The sequence below is a fragment of the Phodopus roborovskii genome, unplaced genomic scaffold (genome assembly GCF_943737965.1).
Source record: "Phodopus roborovskii unplaced genomic scaffold, PHOROB, whole genome shotgun sequence".
Taxonomy (NCBI): Eukaryota; Metazoa; Chordata; class Mammalia; order Rodentia; family Cricetidae; genus Phodopus; species Phodopus roborovskii.
The window spans coordinates 22,368,495-22,396,383 of NW_026126407.1; the positions used below are offsets into that span (position 1 = coordinate 22,368,495).

Consider the following 27,889-nt stretch of genomic DNA (forward strand, 5'->3'; position numbering starts at 1 on the left):
CCTTCCTGATTCATTTTATTTATTTTAACAGGCTCTCACAGTATAGCCCAGGCTGCCTGGCCTGAATCACTCACAACAATCCTCCTGCCTCAGCTTCCCAAGAGTTGGGATTTACGCCAGAACTCCGATTCATTCTTTTAGTATTTAGTTAAATACATTGTTTTTGTTTTTCGAGACAGGGTTTTTCTGTGTAGTTTTGGAGCCTGTCCTGAAATACATCGTTGCAACAGTCAAAGAAACCTTTCTTTGGAAGGAAAAAAAAAAAAAAAAAAAAAAAACAACCCACCTCCCAAAACTAACAAAGTACGCCACTACATGTCTTTAAAAAAAAAGAAAGAAATACTGGATTGAGGTACTGAACTGCCCAGAAGACTAAATCGCAGGGGCTGGTTGGCTGGTTCCACCGGTCTAATCCCTTAATTAAGAAAAATGCTTAACCTCGGGGCCCTGAATTCAGTCCCGGGAGGCGCACGCGAGCAGAGAGCGAGCGTCAGCGCGGCTTGGACCCCGGCGCGCTCCGTAGCGCCCGCCTTCAGGGGCGGGGTTCAACTTGGTCCCGCCCCCTCCAGCTACACGCCGCGGTTGCGAACCACACCACCGGAGCTGCTCGCCTGAGCTTCGGCGTCCGCGGAGATGAAACCAGAGCCGCGGACGCTGCCGCCGTCCCCTAACTGGTACTGCGCGCGCTGCAGCGACGCGGCGCCTGGAGGCATCTTTGGCTTCGCTGCGCGGACCTCCGTCTTCCTCGTCCGCGTGGGCCCGGGCGCCGGCGCGAGCCCAGGGGCGCCCCCGTTTCGAGGTCAGCCCCCGACGGGCCGGCGCAGTCCTTTCCGCCTTGCTCTCTGGAGGGGGGGGGGGTTGTAGGTCGCCGGCTTGTATCACGGTCGCACGTGGGACCATTACGCTCAGAGGGGCAGTCCTAGGCTAGATCCGGCGTTTACCGCTCTCCTGGCCTTCCTCGCCAAGGCCCCGCCGGCCCCTAGGATGCCCCCCTGGGGTGGGGGCTATTCTCGGTTCCCTGATGCTGATTTGTGTAGGATGAGTGGGGTGAGTATGAATTTGCCCCAGATGCGATGATGCTTGTCTGTGATCCCACTACTCTGTGGAGGCTGAGACTGAAGGATTGCCGCGTGTTCAAAGCCAGCCTAGTCTACAAAAGTGAATTCCGGGCCATCCAGGGCTCCATAGCAAGATGCTTACTCAAAAGAAAATGAAGCAAAGAAAACCAGGGTTTGGTTATGCGTTGTGTTACGAAATACCAGTTTATTCTATTCCTTATGACCAATGGCGGCAAGAGTAAGTAAAAATGGCTTTCACGTTCCACCTGTGGACTAAGACTAGCTCAGCCCTGGTCCAACAAAGGACGTGAATATTACTTTATAGATGAGAATACTGAGGTTCAAAGAAAATGCACCTGTGTGAGGTCCCCAGGATACTGGCACCTGCCATTTCTGTTGTGAGTCTATGGATGGTTTTGGTCTACTGTGTTGACTCCCGTTCATCTGCTTGTTCATCCAGCAGCATGTTGTCTGGTTGTCTGGAGTCTAGTTTAGTTAAACAAGTCTGGTTTTACTTGCAGTTGTAGGAGAGTTGGTGGGACACACTGAGAGAGTATCTGGCTTCACTTTTTCTCATCACCCTGGACAATACAACCTCTGTGCCACCAGCTCAGATGATGGGACTGTGAAAATCTGGAATGTAGAGACCAAGGCAGTGGTGACAGAGCACTCACTCCATCAGGTAACGTTTATCCTGAGCCCTCTGAGTGTTTTAATGTGTCTCATCCTTGTGAAGGAATGTGTTCATTAGTCAGATATGTCCGAAGGTCTTCCAAAACCTTTTAAGTTGCATATACTTATCTATCAATTAATTTATTTTAGAGAGCAGAGTTTAAGGTAGGGAATGTAACTCAGTAGAGTGCTTGCCTAGCATACACAAAACCATTGGCTCAACCCCTAGAACTATATAAACAGGCAGAGTGGTGCACACCTATAATCCTAGCACTTGGGAAATGGAGGCATTTCAAGGTCAGCCTGATCTACAGGCAATCCAGTCGAGAGAGAGGTAGGGGGGAGAGGGGAGAGACAGACCACAAGTTAACTATGCACCTATTTATGAAAGTAATACTAAAGTGTGGCTTCATGTAGTCACTAAGTCTTTTATGTATTTTGGTAGTTTTTCTTTGTGAGCTACCATGTAAGTTCTAGAAATCAAACCTCTGGAAGAGCATCTAGTAACCTTAACCACTGAGCCATCTTTCTAGCCCTTGGTCACTAATTCTTATCTATGGCTGCTTCCATGATACAGCAACAAAGTTGAGGAATGGTGACAGTGTGACTTACAAAATCTAACAGTCAATAAGTTTATATAAAATAAATACCTGGGCAGATAAGATGGCCTTCCAGGTCAAAGTGCTTGTCGTGTAAGCCTGATGACCTGAGTTTTGATATTTTGTATGTGTATGAGTGTTCTGCCTGTGTGCCTGGTGTGTGTGTCCAGAAGGCCAGGCATGGTGGTGCATGGCTGCATTCCTAGTATTCAAGGGAGAGGATCTCTCTGAGTTCCAGGCCATCCTGGACTACAGAGTGAGACTGTGTCTCAAAACCACGCAAAAAGTTTTCACTTCATATTGAATATATTACTATACAGGGAGTTATAGCACATTTCTTAAGTTCCTATAATGTGCCTAATAATAGGCTGGTTTATAGTACATTGACAGATGAGACTCATCTGGCTTTGCTTTGTTTGAAGCACACAATATCAGCTCTTCATTGGTCTCCGACGGTTAAGGACTTGATAGTCTCTGGGGATGAAAAAGGAGTTGTTTTCTGTTACTGGCTTAACAGAAATGACAGCCAGCACATCTTCACGGAACCCAGGACCATTTTCTGTCTTACTTGTTCGCCTCATCATGAAGATTTAGTAGCCATTGGGTGAGTACCAAGTACTGTGCTATTTGTTGATGATTTGGTTTAATGTACGGTCCTGCTTTTCATTCTCCTTGCCTTATACACCTCAGTCCTCAGAGGAAGCTTGCAACCCTGGTGTCATGTGATCTGTAGGTTCACACTTTTCTCCACTTTCCTGTTACCATGATATTTTGCTTTCTTCCCTCTTTCCAACTAATTGTTCCAGTCACCCTCCAAATATTCGTAGTGTGTTCTTTCTCTCTTGGCTTATGCTATCCTTGGATGTGGCATTAACTCCAGAGCATCAAATGACTCTACTCTGGGTCTGGCACCATGTACCTGAACTAGGGATACATGTATCCTTGTGGTGATGTATTATTTGTGATTTATTAAAGCTTGTCTAAGGATTCAGAAAGCAAAACCAGCCTCAAGCTATAGAGAGCAGGCAGTGGTGATACATATCTTTAATCCCAGGACTCAGGATTAAGAAGTAGATGGATCCCTGTTAGTTCAAGACCACACTGACTACACAAAATTGATCCAGTCCTAAAACAGCTCACACAAAGGTGATCTCAGCTCCTGGGGATCACACACCTTTAATCCCAGCATTAGGAAAGTATATAAGATAACAGTAGGGTCTCAGTGCTGTCATTCAGTCTGAGAGTTAGTCTCTAGCCACATTGAGGCAAGCAAAGCAATCTGAGTGAATGTGAGGAGCAGTGAGAGAGGTAAGAAGTAGTGGCCAGATGTTTTGTTTTTCTGATCTTCTTCTTGAAGCTTGAACCCCAATATTTGTCTCTGGATCTTTTATTTGTTGTGCTATATATCCTAACATGTTCCTCACAAACAGGACAGATAAAGAGAGCCAGCTTCATGATATCATTTATGGAGCATTTGGGTGTAGAAAATAAAGTTGTGTCTTACTTGGGAATATTTATGAAGATAGGCTAGGGATGCTAGATCGCAAATTAGAAACAAAGCAAAGCAGAAATTCGGTGGTGGTGGGTCATATAAGCTGTTTTGGTGGTTAATTTTTTTTTTCTTAAGCTAGGTAGTAGATACTTTAAAAGGGTCCTAATAGTGACCCTTTAGTACAGTTCCTCGTGTGTTGTGGTGGCCCCCCAACCATAAAATTTTTTTTGTTGCTACTTCATAATTAATTTTGCTACTGTTATGAATCATGTAATATCTGTTTTCTGATAGTCTTGAGCTACCCTGTGAAAGGGTCATAAAGGGTCATGATTCACAGATTGAGAATCGCTAGTTCAAGGTTTGGTGTTTGGTTGGTTTTTGTGAGTGTGTGTTTGTATGTTTGTTTTTAACATGTGTGGATCTTTTACCTGTTTATGTTTGTGCACCAAGTGCTTGCAGTGCCCAAGGAGACCAGAAGAGGGTGTCAGATCCTCATAAAAGGTGTGAGCCGCCTTGGATGCTACAACTTTAGATCCTCTGGAAGAGCAGCCTATTCTCTTAACTGCTGAGCTGTTTCTCTAGTTGATATGTTTTAATGTGTCCATAATAATTCACTTTATAAAAAGCTATTAGAATTTCTCAGTTTGTTCTCAATTCATAGATTGATATTTAGGACAAATATAGCTCTAGGGTACAGTGTGTCTTAGGGTTTCTGTTGGTGTGAAGAGACACTGTGACCACCACAACTCTTAGAAAACATTTAATTTTATCTGGCTTACAGTTCAGAGGTGTAGTCCATTATCCTCATGGCAAGAAGCAGGCAGACATGGTGTTGGAGAAGGATCTGAGTGCAACATCTTGATCTAGAAGCAACAGGAAGAGTCTACCACATAGGGTGTGGCTTGAGCATCTGAGATCTCAAAGCCTACCCTCCTTCCCCCAGTGACATACTTCCTCCACCAAGGCCATATATCTATTCCAACAAGGCCATAGCTCCTAATAGTGCCATTTGTAATGGGCCAAGCATTAAAACAGTCTATGGGGGCCATTTCTATTCAGACTATCACACAATGTAACAGTTCTTGTTAGGTTTGTAGTTGGAAAGTAGTATCAATTATGGAGCTAAAGATGTAGCTCCTTTGGTAGACTTTGTCTAACACATATACCAAAGTCCTGGGTTCAGTCCCCAGTACTGCATTAAGCAAATATGTTGGCTATTGCCTGATCTCAGCACTTGGGAGGTGAATGCTCATAGTGGGTTTGTGGCCAGTATGGGATGCATGAGGCTGTTTCAAAAAAAGAAAAGTTAATTAACTAGCTGTCTTTATTTTTTAGTAACATTTTTAAATAATTTGTTTCTACTTTCAGGGCAGCAGCAATACAGACAACTGTAAATCTAAAGGGTACTGGGTGGAAGGTGTGGAAAAGGGGGAAAATCATGACTTTTTAGTTAAGCCCTGGAGGTTTGCAAACAGCTGTAAAAGGAGGTGGGGCATGGTGGGAAGGGACTCTTCAAAGAAAAGAGTAGAATCTAGAGTTTCAGGTCAAGCCCACATACGATTTAAACTAGTATATGAAGAAACAAAAAGGAAGAAAAGGCAAAGTTATGCTGCTTGAGTTGGAGCTCAGAAAGGTGAGAGACTTAGCAGTGCTAATTCCTCTAACTTATTTTTCAGCTACAAGGATGGTATAGTGATTATCATTGATATCAGTAAAAAGGGAGAAGTCATTCATAGGCTTCGAGGTCACGATGATGAAATCCACTCCATAGCCTGGTGTCCTCTATTTGGTGAAGACTGCTTATCCATAAACCAAGAGGAAAACTCTGGTAAGTCGATTGAAGGAGGTTCTGTTCTCCTTAGACATAAAGAACTAAGTGTAGAATTGCAACTTCTAAATTATACGTAAAACTTGTGTCTCACGGATCAGACTAGGAAAGGGAGAGCTGAGTTTTGGGAAGTAACTTTTTTTTTTTTTTAATCACAAGTGCTTGTTCAATGTAAATTAAAAATAAAATTGTTATCTCTTTACTAGAAGAACCTGACATTCCCAATGGGAAACTTATAGCAGAAACCCCCATCACAAAAGGCTGCTACTTAGCCACAGGAAGCAAGGATCAGACCATTCGAATCTGGAGCTGTTCCCGAGGTCGGGGTAAGGTTGATCCCTAGGGTTTGTTGTACTATTATTTCTGTGGTGAAATAACCACAACAAACCAACTTGGAGGGAGTATTGGAGGGAGTAAGAGTGAATTAAGATTGATTTCCTTTTGTTTTATGTGTTTGGGTATTTTGTATACCCCAAGGATGGTGGCATCCATTTGTAGACTGTCCTAGCTTTGTTTCTGATGCTTTAATAAAACACAGACCAAAAGTAACTTAGGGAAGGAAAGGTTTTATTTCAGCTTATAGTTTGCAGTCTGTCATCGAGGGAAGTCAAGGAGGAACTTGAAGCAGAAACCATCTGATGGTGGCTCACTCCCTGGCTTACGCTTAACTAGCTTTCTTGTACAGCCTGGGACCACCTACCCAAGGATTCATCCCGTAGTGGGCTGGACCCTCCTGGTCTGTTAGCAGTCAAGACAGTTCCCCACAGTTTATGCTCAAAAACCAAACTAATCTAGATAATACCTCACCGTGACTCTCTTTCCAGGTTTTCTGTATTCTGTCTCAGTGTCTCTTTGGTGGCAAAACTTGTGCTGCTACAATAGAATTAGGTACTTGTTTCACCTTATTACAAGGATATCATCTGTCCAAAATCTATTATCAAAGTCATTATCCCTCATGTCCTGGTTAGAGTTCTCTGTTCTGGACATCTGGCTTTTGTGTCTGTTTTCTGGTGCCTTCCAGAAGGCAAGGACTCCTACTTTGCTGAAGGAGCCATGCCTGTTATGCAAAGTAAGGTTGTCCTAGAACTTGCTGTGTAGACCAAGGTGATCTGAGACTCACAGAGATCTGCCTGAAAGCAAGATCTTTACTGTAAGAACAGGAATACTGAGCTTTCCTTGATTCTTAAGGATGGAAAAAACTTGAGTTGTAGCTCCTAGAGATGATTAAGAGCAGGTGATACAGTCCCACATGTGCACTGTGCACATGAACAAGCTTGCTGTGTTCATATGGTCTTCAAATTTGTGTTTCCTGCTGTTGGGTAGAGGGTATGTGCAAAGGAGAGTCAGAGGCAGCTGCAGAGTCATCAGTTCTCTCATATCTTTGGGTGGGTTCTGGGGATCAGACTCAGGTCATCAGATTTGCGTGGCTGTGCACAGTGGCCTTGGGTTCCCCATTGCTAGGGAGAATGAAAAGTCCAGTTGTCTGAACTCCATTTGGAATCTCCTAAATCAAATGTGTGAACTCAAGCCCTGGCATGTGTATTTTTAATGTTGTGCTTAAGGTTCTAATGAACCTTACAGCTCTCCAGGTCAGTACTGGTGGAGGTTTCCCTGACCCAGTATGTTGATTGCCAAATTTGCCCATTAGAATTATAACTAACTCAACCTGTGGGTCAAAACTCTTTCACAGGGATTGCTTATGGGATATCCTGCATATCAGATATTTACATTACAATTCATAGCAATAGCAAAGTTACAGTTATGAAGGATCAATGAATATAATTTTATGGTTGGAGGTCACTACAACCTGAGGGACTATATGGAAAGTTCATAGCATAGAAAGGTTGAGAACTCTAACCTAGGAAAATTCCACCGTTCTGCAATTATTGGAAACGTCAGGAAGGTTCTTGCATGTGTGTATATTCATGCTATGCACACATACATCAACAAGCCAAAGGATAACCTTCTGTGTTATTACTCAAGTGCCATTTAAAGACTATTTCTTACTGACTGGGAACTTAATAAGTCAGCTAGAATGGATGGTTGGCTAGGGAGCCCTCCCTAGCATTTGGACAATCATATGCTACTGTGCCTGGTTTTTCATATGGGTCCTGGGGCTCAAACTCAAATCTTAATGCTTGCAAGGCAATTACTTTATGAACTGGGCTATCTCATCTCCCCAGCCTGTCTCAGACAAAAATACTCTTCATTTTCAAGTTTGCAGATAACCTGTTAAAGTTTGTTTGGCCTAAATGGCTAGATTGGGGTTAACCTCTATCTTAGTAATGTCTCTAGAATAAAAGGAGTGTGTCTTCTTGTGTGTGCACATGTGTATGGGGTTGATGTTGGGTGTGTTCCTCAGTTCTTCAAGTTTGTGTTTGTTTCTCTCAGCTGTGATTTTTTTTTTTTTTGAGACAGGAGCCCATTGAACCTGCAGCTCAGTGATGAGGCTAGACTACTAGCAGCTGGCTAGCAAGCTCCAGGGATCTGCCTATGTCTGCACCCCCACTGCAGCAGACTTCTTTTTAGTGGGTGCTGGGGGCCTGAGCTGAGGTCTTCATGCTTACATAACCAACACTTTACATAGTCATCACTCTAGCCCCCAAGGTTTTACTATAACTTAACTAAACAACCTATAGACAGACCATAGAATTGAGGGTTTCTGGGAGGTTCAGGTTACTCTTTCACTGTCTTGAGAGCGCATTGACTTTCTTCTAATCTGCAGGTATAATGGTTTTGAAATTGCCCTTTCTGAAAAGAAGAGGAGGGGGTGTGGACCCAACAGTTAAAGAACGTCTTTGGTTGACACTTCATTGGCCCAAGAACCAGCCAACACAGCTGGTATCCAGTTGTTTTGGGTAAGTCTTGGGGTCATGCTTTCTAACAAATACTATTTTCCTGTTGAGATTCAGAGATTTCCAGGCATATTGTATGTTCACAAAAGGGAGAAATAAGTGCGCACACCTTTAATCAAAGCACTTGGGAGCAGAGGCAAGTGGCTCTCTAGTTCCAGGACAGCCAAGGCTATACAGAGAAACCCAATCTTGGAAAAAAGGAAGAAAATGGAGAAATATCCAAGGTTTATGTTACCATTGTAATTCATCTAATTAATTTTTGGGGGGTGGGGGTGAGACAGGGTTTCTCTGTGGTTTTGGAGTCTGTCCTGGAACTAGCTCTTGTAGACCAGGCTGGTCTCCAACTCAAAGAGATCCACCTGCCTCTCTGCCTCTTGAGTAGTGCTGGGATTTAAAAAAAGTGTACACCACCACCACCCAGATCATCTTTTTGTTTGTTTGTTTGTTTGTTTGTTAAGACAAAGTCTCAGTTATGGCACAGATTGGCCTAGAACTCAGGATCCTCCTGCCTCAGCTTCTCAAGTGTCTCACATTGCCCATCTTGGCATAATAATTGAAATGGTAGATGGGAAAATTTTTGAAGCCTGTGCTAAGGGAAGCATGACACCTTGGATCTGCCCTGTCATTCCCCCCCAATCCACGCACACATGTACAGGCTGGAAAACCCTAGGTGGTTTGACTTAAGTTGCTCTATAAACCAGGGTTCCCTGATTCATAAGTGGCATGAACCACTTATACAATTCACCCATTTATACGGATATTCAAGGGGGTACAGTCAAGATGCACAGGGCAGCATGTGGGAGAGAGAAGGCCTTTCCATTCCTTCTTTGGATGTTATAGAATCATCATTACATACATGTAATTGATGAAGTCATTGGTGACCAACTTATCTTGATCCTCCCCTTCCTTAAAATTTGGCTGGAACTGCAAGTCACTCACCTATCCTGCCTGGGCCTGCTGAGTGACCTTCCCACATCTTGAAGCTACCTAGAGGCTGCAGGTACCAGCTTAATGTGCAAAAGATACTGCTTCAGAGATACATGCCAGAAAAGAACAAAGACTAAATACAGTGTCAAGCTGCCCCTGATTGCCAAAGACATAGAGAAAATTTCACAGGCTAGTTCCTTGCTTTTAAATAAGACAATACAGAAAAGCACATACAAATTGCCCAAAATGTTAGCTACACCTCCTACTGACATCTATCTCAAAAAATGATAAATCTTAAACTTTGAAAGTTTTTGTTGACTTTTATAAATTAAAACTAAATATGAAGTGAAATGTCTAAAAGAGAGTACATGGACATGGTAGCCCATGCCTAAAATAGACAGTCCTTTTGAGACTAAGGCAGAATAATCTTCAGGCTAGCTTGGGATACATAGCAAGACTATCTCATTTTTTTTTTTTTTTTTTTTTTTTTTTACTGTGTGCATTGGTATTTTGCTTGCAATCATCTATGTCTGTGTAAGGGTGCCAGGTCTCCTGGAACTGGAGTTATAGTTGTAAGCTGCCATGTGGGTGCTGGGAATTGAACCCAGGTCCTCTGGAAGAGTAACCAGTGCCCTTAACCACTGGGCAAACTCTTGAGCTCCTCAAAAAAACTTTTAAAAAGATAGTCATGTACATTGAAGTTTCAAGAGTAAAAAAAAAAAAAAACCGAAGTGTCATTCCCTCTGCTACCTTGCAGATGCATACTTCCTTTTCCTTCCTCTAGATAGAGTAAGGGAGTGTATGTTGCAGTTTCTTTGCTTTGCTTTAAAATATTTCAAAGATTTATTTATTGTGTGTGTTCGAAGTGTGTGCCGTGGCATGTATGTGGAGTTGAGGGGACAACTTTCAGGAATCGGTTCTCTCTTTCCATCATGTGGATTCTAGAGACAGGACTCAGGTCAGGCTCTGTGTAGCCATAGCTGTCTTGGAACTTGCTCTGTAGACCAGGGACTCACAGAGATCCACCTCTCTGTGGCATGTGACACTGCCACAATAAATTTGTAAAACAGAAAATACGGCCACCAAAGGAAGGGAGTATGCAGCAGGCCCAGCAGTTGGGACCTACAGTTTAATCTGGTTGTAAGCTCTGTCAGAAACTGGTCAGCCCACTTACAGATTCGGGGGGAGTGTTCCTCATGGCAGACCCTGTTCTTGTGAGAGCAGTGTGTTTTCTGCTTCTTGTAGTGAGCCTCTTGAGCTAAGAAGAGGACTACGTCTCTCTCCTCAGCCATGCTAATCTTTGAAGTTACTATAGGAGCATATATCACATTCTTCTGCCACTGAGGTTCCAGACCTGGCTAGACAGCCACAGTCTGACATCTGGTGAGAGGTGTGCTCTTCTTCTTACAGAGGCGAGCTGCTGCTGTGGGACCTTACCCAGTCATGGAGACGGAAGTACACACTCTTCAGCACCTCAGCAGAAGGACAGAATCACTCCAGAATCGTGTTTAATTTGTGTCCTCTGAAGACAGAGGATGGCAAACAGCTGCTCCTGTCCACGTCCATGGACAGAGATGTAAGAACTGATTTCCACCTTTGTTTGGAGAAGTGGTGTGTCACGAGGATGGGGCTGGAAGGTGAATGGCCTCATACACATGTGCATTCCATTCAGAGCCCCAGCTATCACATGCACTGGATATGGCAACAGCAGAGGCTGTGAAAAGTGGCTAGAGGCACTTTTTTTGTAGGGAATGGGGTTTGAGACAGGGTTTCTCTGTGTAGAACCAGCTCTGTAGACCAGGCTAGCCTCAAACTCATGAAGATATGCTACCCTCTGCCTCCCAAGTGCCAGGATTAAAGACATGATCCACCATCTCCCAGCTAGAGACACTTTTTGGAGATAGGCCTCTAGCCTAGTCTGGCTTTGAATCCATCATTACCTTGAACCTCTTATCTTTTTGCCTCCACTTTGGAAGTGTTTTAACCATTCCTGGTTGTACTTGTGGTTGGAGCCATGACCTCATGCTAAGCAGGTGCTCTACCAACTGAGCTGAGACTCTAGCCCTTGATCTAGGCATCATTTTTCTCCTACACACACACACACACACACACACACACATACACACACACACAGGGCTTGTCAGGCAGCAGCTCTTCCAGAGTTGTGAGAGAGGTGTTTAGCAGTGCTGTGACCTAGGGAAATGATAACCCTGTGCTCTCCATTACTAATTAGGTTCAGGATGCCAAATTCACTGAAGATGCCTGAGAATGAATGTGCCACTAGATCCATTTGAACTTTGTGATTCAATTGCACATTTGTTTCCCATTTGTAATATTTAATTCTTAACCCCCATTTCTTTGCTTTTTTGAACCTTTGCTCTTTTTTAGGTAAAATGTTGGGACATGGCCACCCTGGAGTGCTGTTGGACATTGCCTTCTCTTGGAGGTTTTGCCTACAGCCTGGCCTTTTCTCCTGTGGATGTGGGCTGCCTGGCCATAGGTGTTGGGGATGGCATGATCCGGGTGTGGAATACACTCTCCATAAAGAACAATTATGATGTTAAAAACTTCTGGCAAGGTGTTAAGTCCAAGGTTACAGCGGTAAGGGGGCTTCTTGGAGATTTTTTTCAGATTCTTTTTAGATACTGCTGGAAATCAAAGGATGTTTAAAGGTATCTGTGATGAAGATGAAGTTCTCACAGTCTAAGCTCTGGATATTTGAAGCACATGGGATTGGCCTTGGGTTGCATGGGGTGGTGAGAATACAGTGACTTTAACTTTGTTACTGTTTTTCTTAATGCATTTATTTAAGTGTGTGCAGTGGGAGGGGGGTTCAATTCTTCCTTCTTCATGAGCCTTGGGAGAGTGAAAGCTTGGAGGCAAGTGCTTTTACCTGCTGAGCCCTTACTGGCTCTTCTTATCTAGTCCTTCTTGTTATTAAATAAGAGAATTAAATGAAGAGCAGAAAAGTTTTCCATGAAACAGTCAGGACTGCATAAGGACTCCTTTCTGTGCACTTATCTCTCATCTGGTAATTTCTCTTGTAGCTGTGCTGGCACCCAAACAAGGAGGGCTGCTTGGCGTTCGGAACTGATGATGGAAAAGTGGGATTGTATGACACCTGTTCCAACAAGTAAGTATGGTGACTGTCCCAGCTTAGTGACCAGAACATCTGTGATGTAAGATTTAACATGGAGTCCATAATCCCAGCACACAGTAAAGCTGTTTTAGAGTAAAATTTTTTAGTTTTTTAGATAATGACAGTGTAGACTGTTATTTAAGAACTACCAAAATGGGCTGGAGAGCTGGCTCAGCAGTTAAGAGCACTCACAACTGTCTCTAACTCCAGTTCCAGGGGATCTGATACACTCACACAGACATATATGCAAGCAAAATACCAATAAAATAAATAAACAAAAGCCATTAAATAATTAAAAAAAAAAAAAGAAGATAAACCAGTGTGACTTTGTACAAGAGTTTCCAGATACACACAAAGCTGACAGACTTGTGGAGAAACACACATGCACTTTTTCTGTTTAATTTGTGGTTCTTGATGTCTTGTGTGATCAGCCTCGGGACTAAGAGGTATAGTTGACTTGCAGAACACTTGCCTAGTGTGCCATGCGCTTGCACGCTTGGTGTGAAGATGAGGCTACACGCCTTTAATTTCAACACTTGGGATGCTGAGGCAGGTGGATCTCTTGAGTTGGAGGCCAGCCTGGTATAATTTGACACTTTTCTCAAAATAAAAACAAATACAATGTGAAGATGGTATTCTGTATAGTTGTAAAGTTCTGTTATGACTGAGAAAGTTTCAGATTTTTGTGATGTGCTGACATAGGTGAAAGTCATGTTTTCTGAGGTAATTTCTGTTTGGGTTCCTGTGGCATGTTTGGTTGTCTTTCTCTGGAGTACCTGCTTCTTTCTGTAGCATTGGTACATTTCCAAATCTTAGTGCATTTTCTAAACCTCTTCATCTTGTACTTGTCTGGCTGTTTCCTTTTTGCATGGAACTCCTGATGACACTTTTTCTGTTGTCTACAATTTCTGCCTCATATCCGAATAAACATTAGCACAGATGACCAAATTCTGGAAGAGCCATGAACCCAAGTGTGATAGGTTGTATGTGTTATGTACAGTCTTAATGTTTATAAAGAGTGTAGATAGGGCTAGAGAGACAGCTTAGGGGTTAAGAGCACTGGCTGCTCTTTCAGAGAACCCAGGTTCTGTTCCCTACCCCCACATGGTGGTTCACAGCTGTCTGTAACTCTAGTTCCAGGGGATCTGATCTGATGCCTTCTCACCTCCATGGGCAACCAGGCACACATTTGGTAAACAAATGGATACAAAATGCCCATGTTCTTAAAATCAAAAAAGAAAAACCTTTTTAAAAGATAAAGTAGCTTATAAGTAATCTTTTTAATCTTTTTTTTGAGATGGGGGTTTCTCTGTGTAGCCCTGGCTGTTTTGTAACTCTGTAGTCCAGGCTTGCCTCAAACACACAGAGATCCAGCAGCCTCTGCCTCCTGAGTGCTGGGATTATAGGCATGTGCCACCACTGCCTGGCTGTAGTCTTTTATTTCTTTTATTATTGTTGTTACTTGTTTGAGACAGGCTCTTCATCCATGTTGGCCTTGAACTAACTCCATAGCAGAGGCTGGCCTGGTCCTCATAGTCCTTCTGTCTCCACCTTTGATGTTTTAGGATTATAGGCACTTTGTATATGTGTCACCTTATAGAATATGTTTACTTTAGTGAGTTATTTGACACATACTAAGTCAATCTTACTTGTTCCTTTGCCTTATTTATTTATTTTCCCTTTTCATAGGGATTGTGTCTGGCCTCCTTGATCTTTTTTGACTATGACTTCTAGTGTGTTCTAGGTTACATTTGGGGTTTGTATTTTTGCCTCAGACTGTATATTGGACACAGCTGCCCTGATTACAGATTAGACCTGCTTGTTCAGTTCAGCAGCCCCTTGCCACACATGGCTATTGATACTGAAATTACATGAGTTTAGAAATATGGGACTTCATTTACACTGGCCACATCTCAAATCACAAGAGTAAAATGTGGCCTAGCGTGTTCCTTTCTCAACGTGGGAATGGGTGGGTTCAGGGTTCCATAGCATAGGAAGAAGCAGGATGACCTCTTAATGTGTGTAAATAAAATTCTGTAGGATGTAGGGACTCATCCATACTCACTGATTACATCCTGCTGGCTGCATGCACACCACAGCACCCTGCAGTGATTGGCAGACCACAGGACTGCAAAGCCTGACCTGCTCACTGTCCCTTTATGGAAAAGGATGTGAGAGCGTTTCTACTGCGGAGCTGCCCTCTCTTCGTGTTGTTCCTCCCTCTGCCTTACCTCTGTTTCTTTGCTGTGGTAAGGTTCTGTCTTAGTCACTTCTCTACTACTCTGATAAGACACCATGACCAAGGGAACTTACAAAAGAAAGAGTTTAATTTGGGGTCCACAGTTCCAGCGGGTGCGTTCATGACCAGCATGGCAGCAGGCAGGTGGGCATGGCACTGGAGCAGTAACTGAGAGTTTACATCGTAATCTATAAGCATGAGTCAGGGAGAACTTCCCTGGGAATGGTGCTGGCTTTTGAAACCTCAAAGCCCATCCCCAGTGACACACCTTTATCAAGGGCACACCTTCACAAACAGGACCAAGAAGAATTCACAGGTAGTAATCTATTGGGGCCACTCATTCAGACCATCATAGGCCTCATGAAGTCGATTCCACAGTCTATGTGCAGTGCTTTAAATATTTATGTAGAACCTGTGTCTGCTTGACTTTTTGCTTTTTTCTCCCTTTTTGCTTAAGTACAGTTTCAAAGGTATATAACTAAACAAAACTGTGTTGACTTTAGTAGCAGTAAATCATCCCGTAAGCTGAGTAGTCAGCCTACAGTAGTTAAGCAGTGAGGTAAGATGGAAGGTGTCACTGTTAGGCATCAGGATGGTTTATTTTGTTGCTTTGAGCCAAAGAAATTTGTACTGTCAGTGCTGTAAGTGTGTCTGGTACTTCAGTCAGTAACATGGTTCCTTCAACGTAGATTCTGGAGTTCTAAATCCGTACCTAGACTATGATTGAGACTAAAAGTTTTGACAGTGCTGGGTTTTTTTTTTGTTTGTTTGTTTTTGTTTTGTTTGTTTTGTTTTTCCCCAAGAAGTCAAGCTTGATGCCCCTAAGAGCAAGACCCCCTGAAATAAAATAAAACACTTTGAAGATCTGCCTTCTTTCAGGTTTAATTGTAGTTTAAGAATGTGGTACTGGCTGAGCTTGGCTTTGTGGTGCATACCTCTAATCCTATCATTCAGGAAACAGAAGCAAATGGATCTCTGTGAGTTTCAGGGTAGCCAGATCCACATAATGAGGTCCTGTCTTGGGGGCGGTCACTAATGGCAGAGGGTAGAAGTGAGGAGCCTGTCAGCCCTCAGGTTGGGTGACTGGTTGTCACAGCCTCTGTACTCCTTTGTGACTACTGAAATGCCAAATGTTTGGCATTGCTTTACAGAAGAGAAAAATGATTCCAGCTGGGTGGGCAGTGCACTCAGGAATTGTTTTGGTGGTAGACATTATTACATGGTAAGTTAAGTGTTTGCTTTTTAACAACCATTTGGGGCAAAGTTAAGTTGTTTTTCTCTAATACCAACAACCACATGTACACAAAGGACCTTTCAGAGAAAGTAGGCCTATTTATTAAGTCATCCTGTTTTCTCTTTCCACAGACCTCCACAGATTTCGAGCACATATCATAAGAAGACTGTGTATAGGTTGGCTTGGGGGCCACCAGTACCCCCAATGTCACTTGGTAAGTATGTGAGTCATTCTTAACACACGAGTGTATTCTTTAATTAGAGTCTGAAAGCTGGTTGTGTGTGCATGTGTGAACTATGCCCCCAGGAGTCTATGAGGGTGGCAGAGATGGGTGATCGTGGTGGTTAGAGGAAAACCTTTTCTCCCGCCTCCCCCAACTCTGATGTATTGCTTTTGTGTTTGAGCTGGGTCTTCACTGTACAAAGTAATCTGTACAAAGTAATCCCAGGCTGGGCACTGGCCTTCCTATCCTGGCTGCTGCTTTCCCTAAAGCAATGTGTCTGGGGTTTTTTTGTTTTGTTTGTTTGTTTTTTTAAGCCATCTGTGGCACTGGAGGGAGTTTTTTGTTTGTTTGTGTTTTTGTTTTTTTAATTTTATATAAATTGGTGTTTTGCCTGCTTGCATGTTTGTGTGAGAGTATTGGATCTTGGAGTTACAGACAGATATGAGCTGCCATGTGGGTTCTGGGAATCCTCTGGAAGAGCAATCAATGTTCTTAATCACTGAGCCATCCCTCCAGCCCCCAATATATTTCCCTTAATGTCTTTTAAAAAGAGTCAGAAGTTTTCCACACTCTATCTTCTGGTGCTGAAGTGTCTGCATTCCTTAGCATTAGCTTTGTGTAGAGGGTTGCATTGCAACCAGGGAGGTAGCTAGCTCTACAACTAAGGACAGTGCCCTGAAACCCCCTTCTTGGCCATGTGAAGTCCTGTACTCTGTTTGTACAAACAGTAAGACTCATTTCTGGAAGAAAAACTACACTGTCAGAAACTTTTATTTGAAATCATAACATTTTTTTTCTCTGATCACATCTTTAGTGCTGCTCTTGAATGTCAAGAAGAACCTTTGCAGTGAACCCAGTATCTCAGAAGTTAGCAGTACCTGTTCTTCTCCCCATAGCTTTCCAGATTGGTAGGAGGGTGGCTTTATCCCAATGTGTCAGGTCATTTCCCATCCAGAGCTGGAAATGAAGGGCTGTTAACAGTGTGGTGCACTGCGCTAATGATGTAGCTATGGAAGCAGCTACACTGTGCAGTGAACTGAAGAGTTTTTCTTTCATAGGAGGGGAAGGAGACAGGCCTTCCCTCACCTTGTACAGCTGTGGAGGGGAAGGCATTGTGCTGCAGCATAACCCATGGAAACTCAGTGGTGAGGCCTTCGACATCAATAAACTCGTGAGGGATACCAATTCCATCAGAGTAAGTTCCAGTGAGCTGATGTCCACTCCTTTGATGTCTCTTATTCCTCGGGGCCATCTCTAAAGATGCCCATTATGTTTAGCCACACTTCGCAGATAGTTGAAAAAGCTATTGCTGAATTTGTGGTTTGCCTGTTAAACCTTAGAGATATTTATCATTGAGTAAAGCAAAGAACTGTATGGGGATGAGGAGACTTAATTGCAATGGCAATGGTAAAAACTTTCTTTATCTCACTGGAAAGTACCCTCTTGTTTTGGGTTTTTTTGTTTTGTTTTGTTTTCTTTTTTGAGACAAGATTCAACATATATAATCCTGAGGGGCCTGGAACTCATTATGTACACCAAGCTGTCCTCAAATTCACAGAGAGCCTCCTGCCTTTGCTTACCACATGCTGGAAGAAAAGGTGTGCATCCTTTTGAAGCTAACCCTTTCAACTAGAAGTGCCCTGTTGACAATGACTTTATGTGGTTGACCTCAGGCCTCGATGGTCTTTTCTTTTGATATGGTGACTTCTTGTTATCCCAGGATGACTTCAAGTTCCTGATCCTTCTCTCTCAGCCTCCCAAGTGCTGGTATTGCACAGGGGTGTTCACCAAGAGTCACATGCACAACAATGCAAAAAAAAATTGTGAGGTCCAGGCAAGGACCTCACATTTAATCACATTTGCTTTAACTCTGTGTCATTGTGTTTGTATGACTCAACTAGTTTTTCTTTTCTGAGACAGGATCAAACATAACCCAGGCTAGCCTCAAGCTTGGTTCCTGCCTCCACCTCCCAGGTGCTAGGATTACAGGTGTGCACCACAATGCCTGGCTTCTACAATTGTTCTTAAGTCAAATCATAAATATTGAGACTTCTTTACCCCTTGCAGTTTTAATTGCTGCTTCTCATTTTTCTATACTTACCACAAGGTAACATAATCCTAAATCATATTTGATTGTATTCTTTCATTTTCTTCAATGTTGTTTATGTATTAACACCCAGTAATGAAAAGAACTCCTGTCCTGACAAGATTTTAGTTGAGTGACAGCTGAGTTTCTGTACTAGAGTTCAAATGAGAATTTTGTACAGGAGATAGAAATTTGGGCTCTCTTCACATAAATGACTTTGAAAAGGCTGTGGACATGTATGGAGTAGACAAAAGACACAAGAAAAACAGTCATGAAGCCACTGAAATGGCTGAGCAGGTAAAAGCGGTTGCCACTAAGCCTGACTACCTGAGTTGTGTCCAGGAACCTTCATAAAGTTGGAAGGAGACACTAATCCCAGAGTTGTCTTCAGGCTTCTACACACACCCATGCCCTTGAGCAACATATACACACAAACATAATCAAATGTTTTTAAGAAAAAGCAAGCAAACAGGCAAGGTTCTTACAGGACCCTGAGGAATAGCTGGTCTGATTTTGAGCAGTAGACTCATGGGAAAATGCTGGGGAGTGTGCCTTTTGCTAAGGGGACTGGCAGGGTAGAAGGAATCCTTTTGGTTAGCTTTATTCTGTAAGGTGGAAGGCTGCAGACAATACTTACTGGCCTCTGTTTCATTTAAGAAACTGTAGTCAGAGTACTTGTTCTCAGTAACTCTTTGGCTGAATGTGGTGTTAGTCTAGAAAACTGCCCTTCAAAATTAGAACATGTTTTAACCCCAGGGAATTTTTTTTTTCTCCCCTCATGATGTCATTGATTTGTGAGATGAAGAGCGAGAAGAAAATGTTATACCCATGTCTGGCTTGTTTTGCTTTCTAGTACAAGCTACCTGTGCACACAGAGGTCAGCTGGAAAGGAGATGGCAAAGTCATGGCTCTTGGCAATGAAGATGGGTGAGTGTGTCCATTACACAGTTGTGTTATTGCAGCATTCCTGGCTGGCCAAGGCTTTCTGCAGTGCCCAGTGGCAGTCCCTTTGTGTTCTATGTTAGGATTCACTGTGGATATCCTCAGCTGATCTGCACTCTTTATCTTTGTGAAGACAGAGTTATTTGAATCTTTGTAGCTCAGTTATATGTCTGACTACACTGTGATGGCTAACTGTGTTTTGTCTATTGTTCACTGTAGTCACAGTCCTTTTTCGGACATTAGTTCATAGCTCTGTCACCCACACCTCTACCCCCAGCTAGTTCCTGGTTCCTTGTGAGAGAAGGGCAACTGCCATGGATAGAGTGTGCTGTGTTTCTGTCTCACCTTCCCTGAACTGAGGGAAGAAGGGGAGGCTTGTAACTTGATTAGCCATCATTGTCTTCCTGCTGTGTCTTGTTCCAGATCAATAGAAATATTCCAAGTCCCCAACTTGAAACTGCTCTGCACCATCCAGCAGCACCACAAGCTGGTAAACGCCATAGTGTGGCACCATGAGCACGGCAGCCGTCCAGAGCTGAGCTGCCTCATAGCTTCTGGCTCCAACAATGCAGTCATCTATGTGCACAACCTGAGAACTGTCCTAGGTAACACTGACTTCTGTGCTGGGTTAATGCAGGATTTTTGAGACAGGCTGGCTTTGTGTAGCCAGAAATGACCTTGAGCCCTGTCCTTGTGCCTGTGCTGAGGTTGTAGCCTTGCACTTCCGTACCCTACTGTAATCTGGGGTTCTATGCCTAGGGGAAGATCCTTTAAAATGAAGGTGAAATTATAGACTTCACAAATAAGTATTTTTTTTTAAAGTTGCCTCAGGAGATAGAGGCAGGCAAATCTCTATCTATAGAGGCAGGAGTTCAAGGCCAGCCTGGTCTACAGAGCAAGTTCCAGCATTGGCTCTATAGCTACTGGGAAACCCTGTCTTGAAAAACAAACAAACAAAACACATGAGGGACTTTGTCACCATTAGAGCAGACAATAAAATGTTGGATTTCTTTAGGTAAAGGAATTGATAGTGGTTTGGTCACTCTTCCTTGCAGTTGGGTTTGATCTGGTGTTTTCTCATGAGTAGCTCCAGATGATCTGCTACTGCCATGTGAGTGCAAGTGTGTCTAGGAGGAGGTAGCCTGTGGTAGCCTGTGTGGCAGCCCTGATAGTGAGCTACACTCTCTCTCTCTTTTTTTCTTTTCTTTTTTTTTTTTTTTTTTTTTTTTTTTTTTTTTTTTTAATCTTTAATTTTGAGCTTCTATCATTTCCTCCTTCTCTTTATATCCCTCCAAACCCTTCTGTGTACCCCCTTTACTCTTTGGTTTTTTGAAACAGGGTTTCTCTGTGGCTTTGGAGCCTGTCCTGGAACTAGCTCTGTAGACCAGGCTGGCCTCAAACTCAGAGATCTGCCTCCCTCTGCCTCCTGAGTGCTGGGATCAAAGGTGTGTGCCACCACCAGCCCCCCTTCTTACTCCCCTTACTCTTTCGAATTCATATACTCTTTTTTCTTTAATTTTTGTTGCACATATATATTCTTAAATACATAAATGCAACCTTCTCAGTCCATTTAATATTATTAATACAAACATGTTTTCAGGACTGAGGATTTCGTATCCGATAAGCAATTGATGCAGTCTTCTTGGGGAAGACTGTTTCTCCTTATCTCAGTATTTCTTAGTTGCCTGTAGTTCTTTAAGGTTGAGGCCTCTTAAGCTTTCTCCCTTGTACCTTTGAGCTTTCTCCCTTTGACATTAGTCTATTGGCGTCATATTTGTTCAGGTGATGTTTGCGTAGCCATTTTGGTGAGACTTCATGTCTTTTCAAGGAGACACAACCTCATAGAAAATTCCCTGATCCACTGACTCTTAAACTCTCTCTCTCTCTCTCTCTCTCTCTCTCTCTCTCTCTCTCTCTGTGTGTGTGTGTGTGTGTGTGTGTGTGTGTGTGTGTGTGTGTGTGTGTGTGTTTGTGTTTCTCAAGACAGGATTTCTCTGTCTAACAGCTTTGGCTGTCCTGGAATTTGCTTTGTAGTCTAGGCTGGCCTTGAACTCACAGAGACCCACCTGCCTTTGCCTCTTGAATGCTAGGATTAAAGGGGTGCGCTACCACTGCCTGGCTAAGCTCAGTCGTAATCACTGAGATCTCACAAAGCCTTCCCTGCCTCTTGCTATGTTCTGTCTTCCTGTGCATCCTGTCCATGGCTGTTGTTTTGACTTCTTCCTCTTGCCTTTTAGAGAGCAATTCTGAGTCTCCAGTGACCATCACAGAGCCCTTCCGGACCCTGTCAGGGCACACAGCCAAGGTTACCAGTCTGGCGTGGAGCCCTCATCATGATGGAAGGCTGGTATCTGCTTGCTATGATGGCACAGCTCAGGTACTGTGTGTATCCTTGAGCCTGGAAGTCCTTCACTGTGTAGTCTGACTTATTTTTGGTGGGGAGGTTGGTTGGTTTTTCTAAACAGGGGTTTCTCTGTGTAACAGCTGTAGTGGTCCTGGAATGACTTACTCTGAGTTAAACTTTCTCTTCCCTATGTTTTCATTCCCCTTCTGTCATTTATAAAAGGACTGTTTGAGCTAGAAGACACTGTAGTTTCATCATAGCCCTTAGCAGATCACTTTTGACTTATAGTCAATGTGGGGAATCCTGATTGCTCTCAGTGTGGTGGACCCAAGTAGCCCAAAAAGACTCTTTCAACCAAACCAACATAAAACTTTTAGATAATAGTAAATTCTGTTGTTTGAGTTTTTGCTGCATGGTCATGCTGTACAAGGCAGTCTGTCCTCAGACTCTTTGTATTTTGATTAAGTTTGGTGGGTTTTTTTTTTTTTTTTTGTTTTGTTTTTTGTTTTTTTTTAATTTTTGGTTTTTTGAGACAGGGTTTCTCTGTGTAACAGTCCTGGCTGTCCTGAAACTTGCTCTGTAGACCAGGCTGGCCTCAAAGAGATCCACCTGCCTCCCAAGTTCTGGGATTAAAGATGTGCGTCATCCCCCACTGGCTTGGATTGGTTTTGTTAATTAACATTTTTTTGGGGGGGGGAAGTAGAGGGGTTGGTGCTCTTCTCCCATCATGTAGGTCCTAGGGATTGAACTCAGGTCATCTCAGACTTGGCAGCAAGTGCCTTTTCCACTGAGCCATCTCACCATCCTGTCCTCAAAGTGTTAATCATCTTGCTTCAACCTTCCATGCTAGAACTGTAGATGTGGGCCACGGGAAATAGTGTTGTCACATGAATGCCTTAGTTACATTACAGATCATGTGAAAATTAAAAGCCCATCATCAATTTATTTTTAATTGAGCAACTTATGCCCCAAAACAATATAACTATCAGTTGTTTGTTCTGTCATACTAACGTTGATTCTAGGTGTGGGATGCCCTTCGGGAAGAGCCTTTGTTCAATTTCCGAGGACATCGAGGCCGACTGCTATGTGTGGTGTGGTCCCCAGTGGACCCAGAATGCATCTACTCAGGTGCAGATGACTTCTGTGTATACAGGTGGCTGACTTCCATGCAAGACCATTCCCGGCCTCCTCAAGGTTGGTCAGAATGAGGTTATAGAACCCATACTGGTTGGTTTTTTTTTTCGGAGGGGGGTGGTTCTCAATCCTTTTCTCTGCCTTAATAATTGCTGCTGTGACCCCATTTAGCATTTCCCATCACTGCCAAATTATAACAAGTGTGGCTGTGCTCTTAACAGAGTTGTTAGACCTCATTATTCACTAGGAGTAGGAGGGCATTGGGAATGAAGGCACCTGTAATATCTTATGCCAAAAAGAAAGGGTGTGCTCAGAGAACTGAGACATCAAAGTACAGGGAGCAGCTTGAAGGGCCCTTGCTAAACATAAGGAGGACTGTTGACAGGAGGGGCCAGCAAGATACCTGAGAGTGGAGGATTAGTCAGGATTCTCTAAAGGAACAGAACTGAAGAATGGAACACACACACACACACACAGGACTTATTAAAGTGGCTAATGATCTGTGGCCTGGGTAGTCCAACAACGGTTGTCTCCAGATGGAAAGGCCCAAAATCCACCAGTTACTCAGTCCACAAGACTGGCTATCCCAACAGTTCCAAATCTGGTGCTGGATGGAGTCTGGGAAGATTCCTAGAGAACTGCTAGTCCTTCAGTCTGTATTGGAACCCTGAAGAAGTAGATTCTAATACTGATAAGCATTAGGGCAAGCAGGCAAAAGGTAAAGACTTCTCTTTCTCCATGTCCTCCTTCTATACAGGCTGCCACCGTAAGTGTGACCCAGATTTTAATGGGTTTTCTGACCTCAGATCTAGTCAAGAATATCCCTTAGTAGAGAAGCATAGTAGAGACACGAGCCTTTAATCTCAGTACTTGGGAGGCAGAGGCATGAGAATCTTTAGATGTGACTTCAAAGACAGCCTGGTCTACATCGCCAGTTCCAGGACAGCCAAGACTACGTAGAGAGACCCCTGTCAAGACACCCTCTGATCACATAATTAAAATAACTCAAAAGGTCAGACAAAAAGCATGTACTATGTATCTCCCAGGTATCACAGAGGAACATGTCTCTGTCTGCAGTTGAAAATGTAGTCTGCATCCCTTGAAAAGTGTGGGCAGACGTGTGGAATTAATGGAATTGCAGGGGGTGACAACTGAGAAGAATGTAGCTATGAAGTCCTGGAGAAGACTGGCAGAAGAGGGCTCTGTGGCTCAGCAGGATTTCTCCAGGGCATTTCTGATCCACAGTGTGTATTTTAGTCTATTCTTATTTCTATTGTGATCTCTGTAGGGAAAAAATGTATTGAACTAGAGAAGAAACGGCTCTCTCAACCTAAGCCAAAACTTAAAAAGAAGAAAAAACCCGCCTTGCGCCTACCTGTAAAGCAAGATTCATCCATTGGCAATGAAGATGAAAGTTCAAGGGAGAACTCGGGACCCATTGAGAACGGTGTGTCAGACCAGGATGGTGAGGAGGAAGCCCAAGAGCTAGAGCTGCCACCGTCTCCAGTGGGTAGGTACCTCTAAAATACCATCTCACTGGTGTATTGGTGTAACAGGTCCTTCCTCAGTGTGAAGCTTCTGTGTCAACTGAGTCTTTGCAAACCAGGTTAGCAATGTTTAAAGGGGTTTGGTTTGATTTTAAACATTTTGTTTCATGTGTATGAATGTTTTTCCGGCAACTCTGCCAGTGTACCACAAGAGTGCAGTGCCCATGGAGGCCAAAGAGAGCATTTTTTTGGGTCCCCCAAAACTGGAATTAATGAACAGTTGTGAGCTGCCACATGAGTTGGGAATTGAACCCAGATCTTCTACAAGAATAGCCAGTGTGCTCTTAGCCTCTGAGCCATCTCTCCATATCTCTAAAAGGTTGTCTATCTCTAAAAGGTTATCTAAAGACCACTTAGAAATGTTACAAGAGATGTAGTGGATGATTGGGGTGGAGTCAGTAGTACACAGAAAAGCTTCAGCTCTTCAGGGTAAGGCCATGGGGCACAGTGAGATAGGGCAGTGTGTGAGCAGAGGCATGGGTGGAGAAGAGGACACCATCTGTGAAAAAGAGCACTGTCCCTTGAACAGCTGACCTTAAATGTTCCTACTTAAAAGGGAATGAGCAAGTTTCCCCTGTTCATCCTGGAGTCTTAATCACTGTTGTATTGCTATAAAGTGACACCATGACCAAGGCAAATCTTATTTTAAAACAGAACATTTAATTGGGAGGTTACTTAGAGGTTCAGCGGCTTAGTCCATTATCATCATATGTCAGCACTCGTGGTTCTGGAGCAATAGCTGAGAGCTACATCCTGACTCACAGGCACCTGTGTGAGCCAGTGGGGGCCATTCTTAACCAAACCGCCACGAAGGGTCAGTATTCTTCTGTCAGTTCTGCTGTTTCAGTTCCCAGATTCTCATGGAATACATGTGTCACTAGCTCCCTTTGTGATCTTGTGCATGTTTTAAGAGAAATGGTTTGTAGATAAAAATAGCACTTTTATTCTTTTAATGCCTTAAATATCTGTGTTTATATCTATCAAAATGAAAAATTAAATACCAGAGGGGATAAACTGATTTAGGATTGTGGCTGTTGCATACCTGCTGTTTTCTATTAGTGAAGCCTAAGTTATCTGATAAGTGACTTGTCATGTGAGCAGTTTCTGAACCAAATGTTTGAATGATGGGAGTAGTAACACCTGTAGTGCAGTCTGTAAAACATGGTTGCTGGAATTGCATTGTTGAGCCTGTCAGTGCTCTTAAAACAGCAACTAGACTAGACCCTATGGTGAAACAGGGTCTCACTCTGTAACCACAGTTGGTTGTCCTGGGATTCATCCTGCCTCGGTATCCAGAATGCTGAGAGTACAGGCCTGAGTTCCCTTGCCTACTGCCTTTCTATATTGTTCTTGTCTCAAACCTTTTCTGTTTTTGTTTTTGTTTTGTTTTGTTTCTTCTCTTGATGTAGTTGCTGGTGAAGCCGTTTCCTGCACTGCCGTTTCCATAGGTTTTGACAAGTCAAAAGTCATAGTTAGTAACAAAGTCACCTCACTGAAAAAGGAGCCACCCAAAGAGAAGCCAGGTCAGTATCTTCTGTGAGCACATTTTACCAAACATTCCTAAGACATTCTGTGCCCAAAAGAACATGGAATGTCTTATAGTTGTTGAGACCACTGTAAATGTTAGCAGAGTGTTTTGCATGTTTTGTGACCCTGCACCATCCAGTGGAGTGTGAAGTCTGCTGTCTGGGAGTGGCTTGCTCAGTGCTGCTCTCCTACAGGTGGCACCCACACTGCCCACATTTGCATTCCTTCAGCTCTGTCTCTGATCTGTTTTTCTGAAACCATGTGCTGTTGTGTCATTTCAGACGCCTTGCTTAAGAAGAGAAAGGCTCGCTCCATGCTCCCCCTGAGCACAAGCTTAGACCACAGGTCCAAAGAGGAGCTCCATCGGGACTGTTTGGTACTAGCAACTGCAACACATGCCAAAGGTACCATGCGCTGCTTCTTGCACCTACCTGTGTGTGCGCAGTTGATAATGCTATGTTAAGTGAATGAATGAATGTCTGAGGTCACTGCCACCTGTGCTTTTCTCCCAGCTTTCCTTATACTTGACCTACCTGTCCCACTGCCATGCCCCTATCTGCCAGTCACTGCTCCCAGCATCCCATCTGTCATTTCATCACCAGCCAGCCATCTTTGTGTCACATCTGCTTTCCATTCTTCCCTGCTAGTGTCTTTAGAGATGCCCTGTAGTGTGGCAGTTACTTTAAGGTATTTGATGGAGTTTTTATTTTTTAAACGACTTTTGTTTTGTTTGTCACAGCCCAGTATTTTGGTATTTGAGTGACTTTCTATAACTAGCAGGGGGGTAGAGTAAATGAGGATCTAGAATGTGGGTTTTGTTTTGTTTTTAAATTAGCAGAACTAAAGGAAGATGTGTCTGCTGACCTTGAGGAACGGTTCCACTTGGGCCTTTTCACAGACAGGGCTACTCTGTACAGGATGATGGAAACAGAAGGTGAGGCCTCACTCTCCCTAATTCTGTCATGTGCCTTTGTGTGGCTACCAGCCTATGCCTTGGCATTCCATGCAGCTTGACCTGCTTACACGCCTGTTGCCATCTTGGCTATTCCCATATATCTTTTGTGTGGTTATTGCACTAATTGGTGCAGTGCACTTGAAAGCCACTGGTGACAGTGGCCTGCCAGGCTCCAGTTGGGTGACAGTGATGAGCTGGCCTCCAGCCCCATTCACATATGTTGGATTTGGTCTATGGTTTACATTGATAATCCCAGTGCTAAATCCAGGCTATAATCCAGGTTAAAGCAGGAGCATCACAAGATTGAGTCTATCCTGTATGTTCATCCAGTGAGCTCTAGGGCAGCCTGAGCTATGAGGAGACTTTGTCTTTTGAGAAAGAAGAAAAAAAAAAAAAATCCAGGGAGCAGATAGATGGCTCAGCAGGTAATAGTACAATCCTGACCAGTTTAGTCCTCATAACACACACAGCTTATACTATAATCCAAATATCCCTACAAAATAAGGAACAGAGACAAGAGGATGAGCTGCAAGCTGGTGTCATAGTGCAGAAACTAAAATCCTGTCTCTGAAGCAAAGTGAAAGGAAAGATTTAAAATTGGGGCTGGAGAGATGGCTCAGTGGTTAAGAGCACTGACTGCTCTCCCAGAGAACCCAGATTCAAAACATAAAGCCTCTCTTCCACTGTGACTTCTGTTTTATGAAGATCATAGCTTTCAAACACTGTCTCTTCCAAACAGGGAAAGGTCACTTGGAAAGCGGCCACCCTGAGCTTTTTCACCAGCTCATGCTCTGGAAAGGCGATTTGAAAGGTGTCCTCAAGGGGGCAGCAGAGAGAGGAGAGCTCACAGACAGCCTCGTGGCTGTGGCACCAGTAGGTAAGTGCTTCTTAAAAAAGTGTCTTGCATTCCAGAATGTGCCATTGAAGGTGCCTCAGCATTGGTGTGATTGTGCACAGCCAGTACCTGGGAGGCTGGGTTAGAAGAATCACCAATTCAGGGCCAAAATGAGAAAAGATGACGGCATGCATGGCCACGGTGTCTTGTCACTTTCTACTCCCAGCCAGTAGTGTTCCCTGAACTTTATCTT

The 27,889-nt window shown here is 43.5% G+C and overlaps 1 protein-coding gene across 4 annotated transcripts in view; it reads left to right on the top strand.

Moving 5' to 3' along the window:
* The first annotated feature begins 552 nt into the window (after nucleotides 1–552).
* The window catches only part of Gemin5 (gem nuclear organelle associated protein 5), a 40,113-nt gene continuing 12,776 nt past the window's right edge, over nucleotides 553–27,889 (top strand). For 2 of the 4 annotated variants that reach the window (XM_051180615.1, XM_051180616.1), the window contains exons 1-20: nucleotides 553–799; nucleotides 1,580–1,740; nucleotides 2,752–2,933; nucleotides 5,498–5,649; nucleotides 5,856–5,975; nucleotides 8,375–8,507; nucleotides 10,842–11,007; nucleotides 11,820–12,032; nucleotides 12,479–12,564; nucleotides 16,175–16,257; nucleotides 17,325–17,461; nucleotides 19,206–19,279; nucleotides 19,718–19,899; nucleotides 21,532–21,671; nucleotides 22,661–22,832; nucleotides 24,061–24,282; nucleotides 25,729–25,842; nucleotides 26,128–26,250; nucleotides 26,682–26,780; nucleotides 27,541–27,678. In XM_051180615.1, the coding sequence (XP_051036572.1) occupies nucleotides 634–799; nucleotides 1,580–1,740; nucleotides 2,752–2,933; nucleotides 5,498–5,649; nucleotides 5,856–5,975; nucleotides 8,375–8,507; nucleotides 10,842–11,007; nucleotides 11,820–12,032; nucleotides 12,479–12,564; nucleotides 16,175–16,257; nucleotides 17,325–17,461; nucleotides 19,206–19,279; nucleotides 19,718–19,899; nucleotides 21,532–21,671; nucleotides 22,661–22,832; nucleotides 24,061–24,282; nucleotides 25,729–25,842; nucleotides 26,128–26,250; nucleotides 26,682–26,780; nucleotides 27,541–27,678 (2,863 nt within the window). In that variant the 5' untranslated portion in view covers nucleotides 553–633. The remainder of the gene's footprint in view (nucleotides 800–1,579; nucleotides 1,741–2,751; nucleotides 2,934–5,497; nucleotides 5,650–5,855; nucleotides 5,976–8,374; nucleotides 8,508–10,841; nucleotides 11,008–11,819; nucleotides 12,033–12,478; nucleotides 12,565–16,174; nucleotides 16,258–17,324; nucleotides 17,462–19,205; nucleotides 19,280–19,717; nucleotides 19,900–21,531; nucleotides 21,672–22,660; nucleotides 22,833–24,060; nucleotides 24,283–25,728; nucleotides 25,843–26,127; nucleotides 26,251–26,681; nucleotides 26,781–27,540; nucleotides 27,679–27,889) is intronic. The other 2 variants (XM_051180617.1, XM_051180618.1) reach the window with 1 other exon arrangement.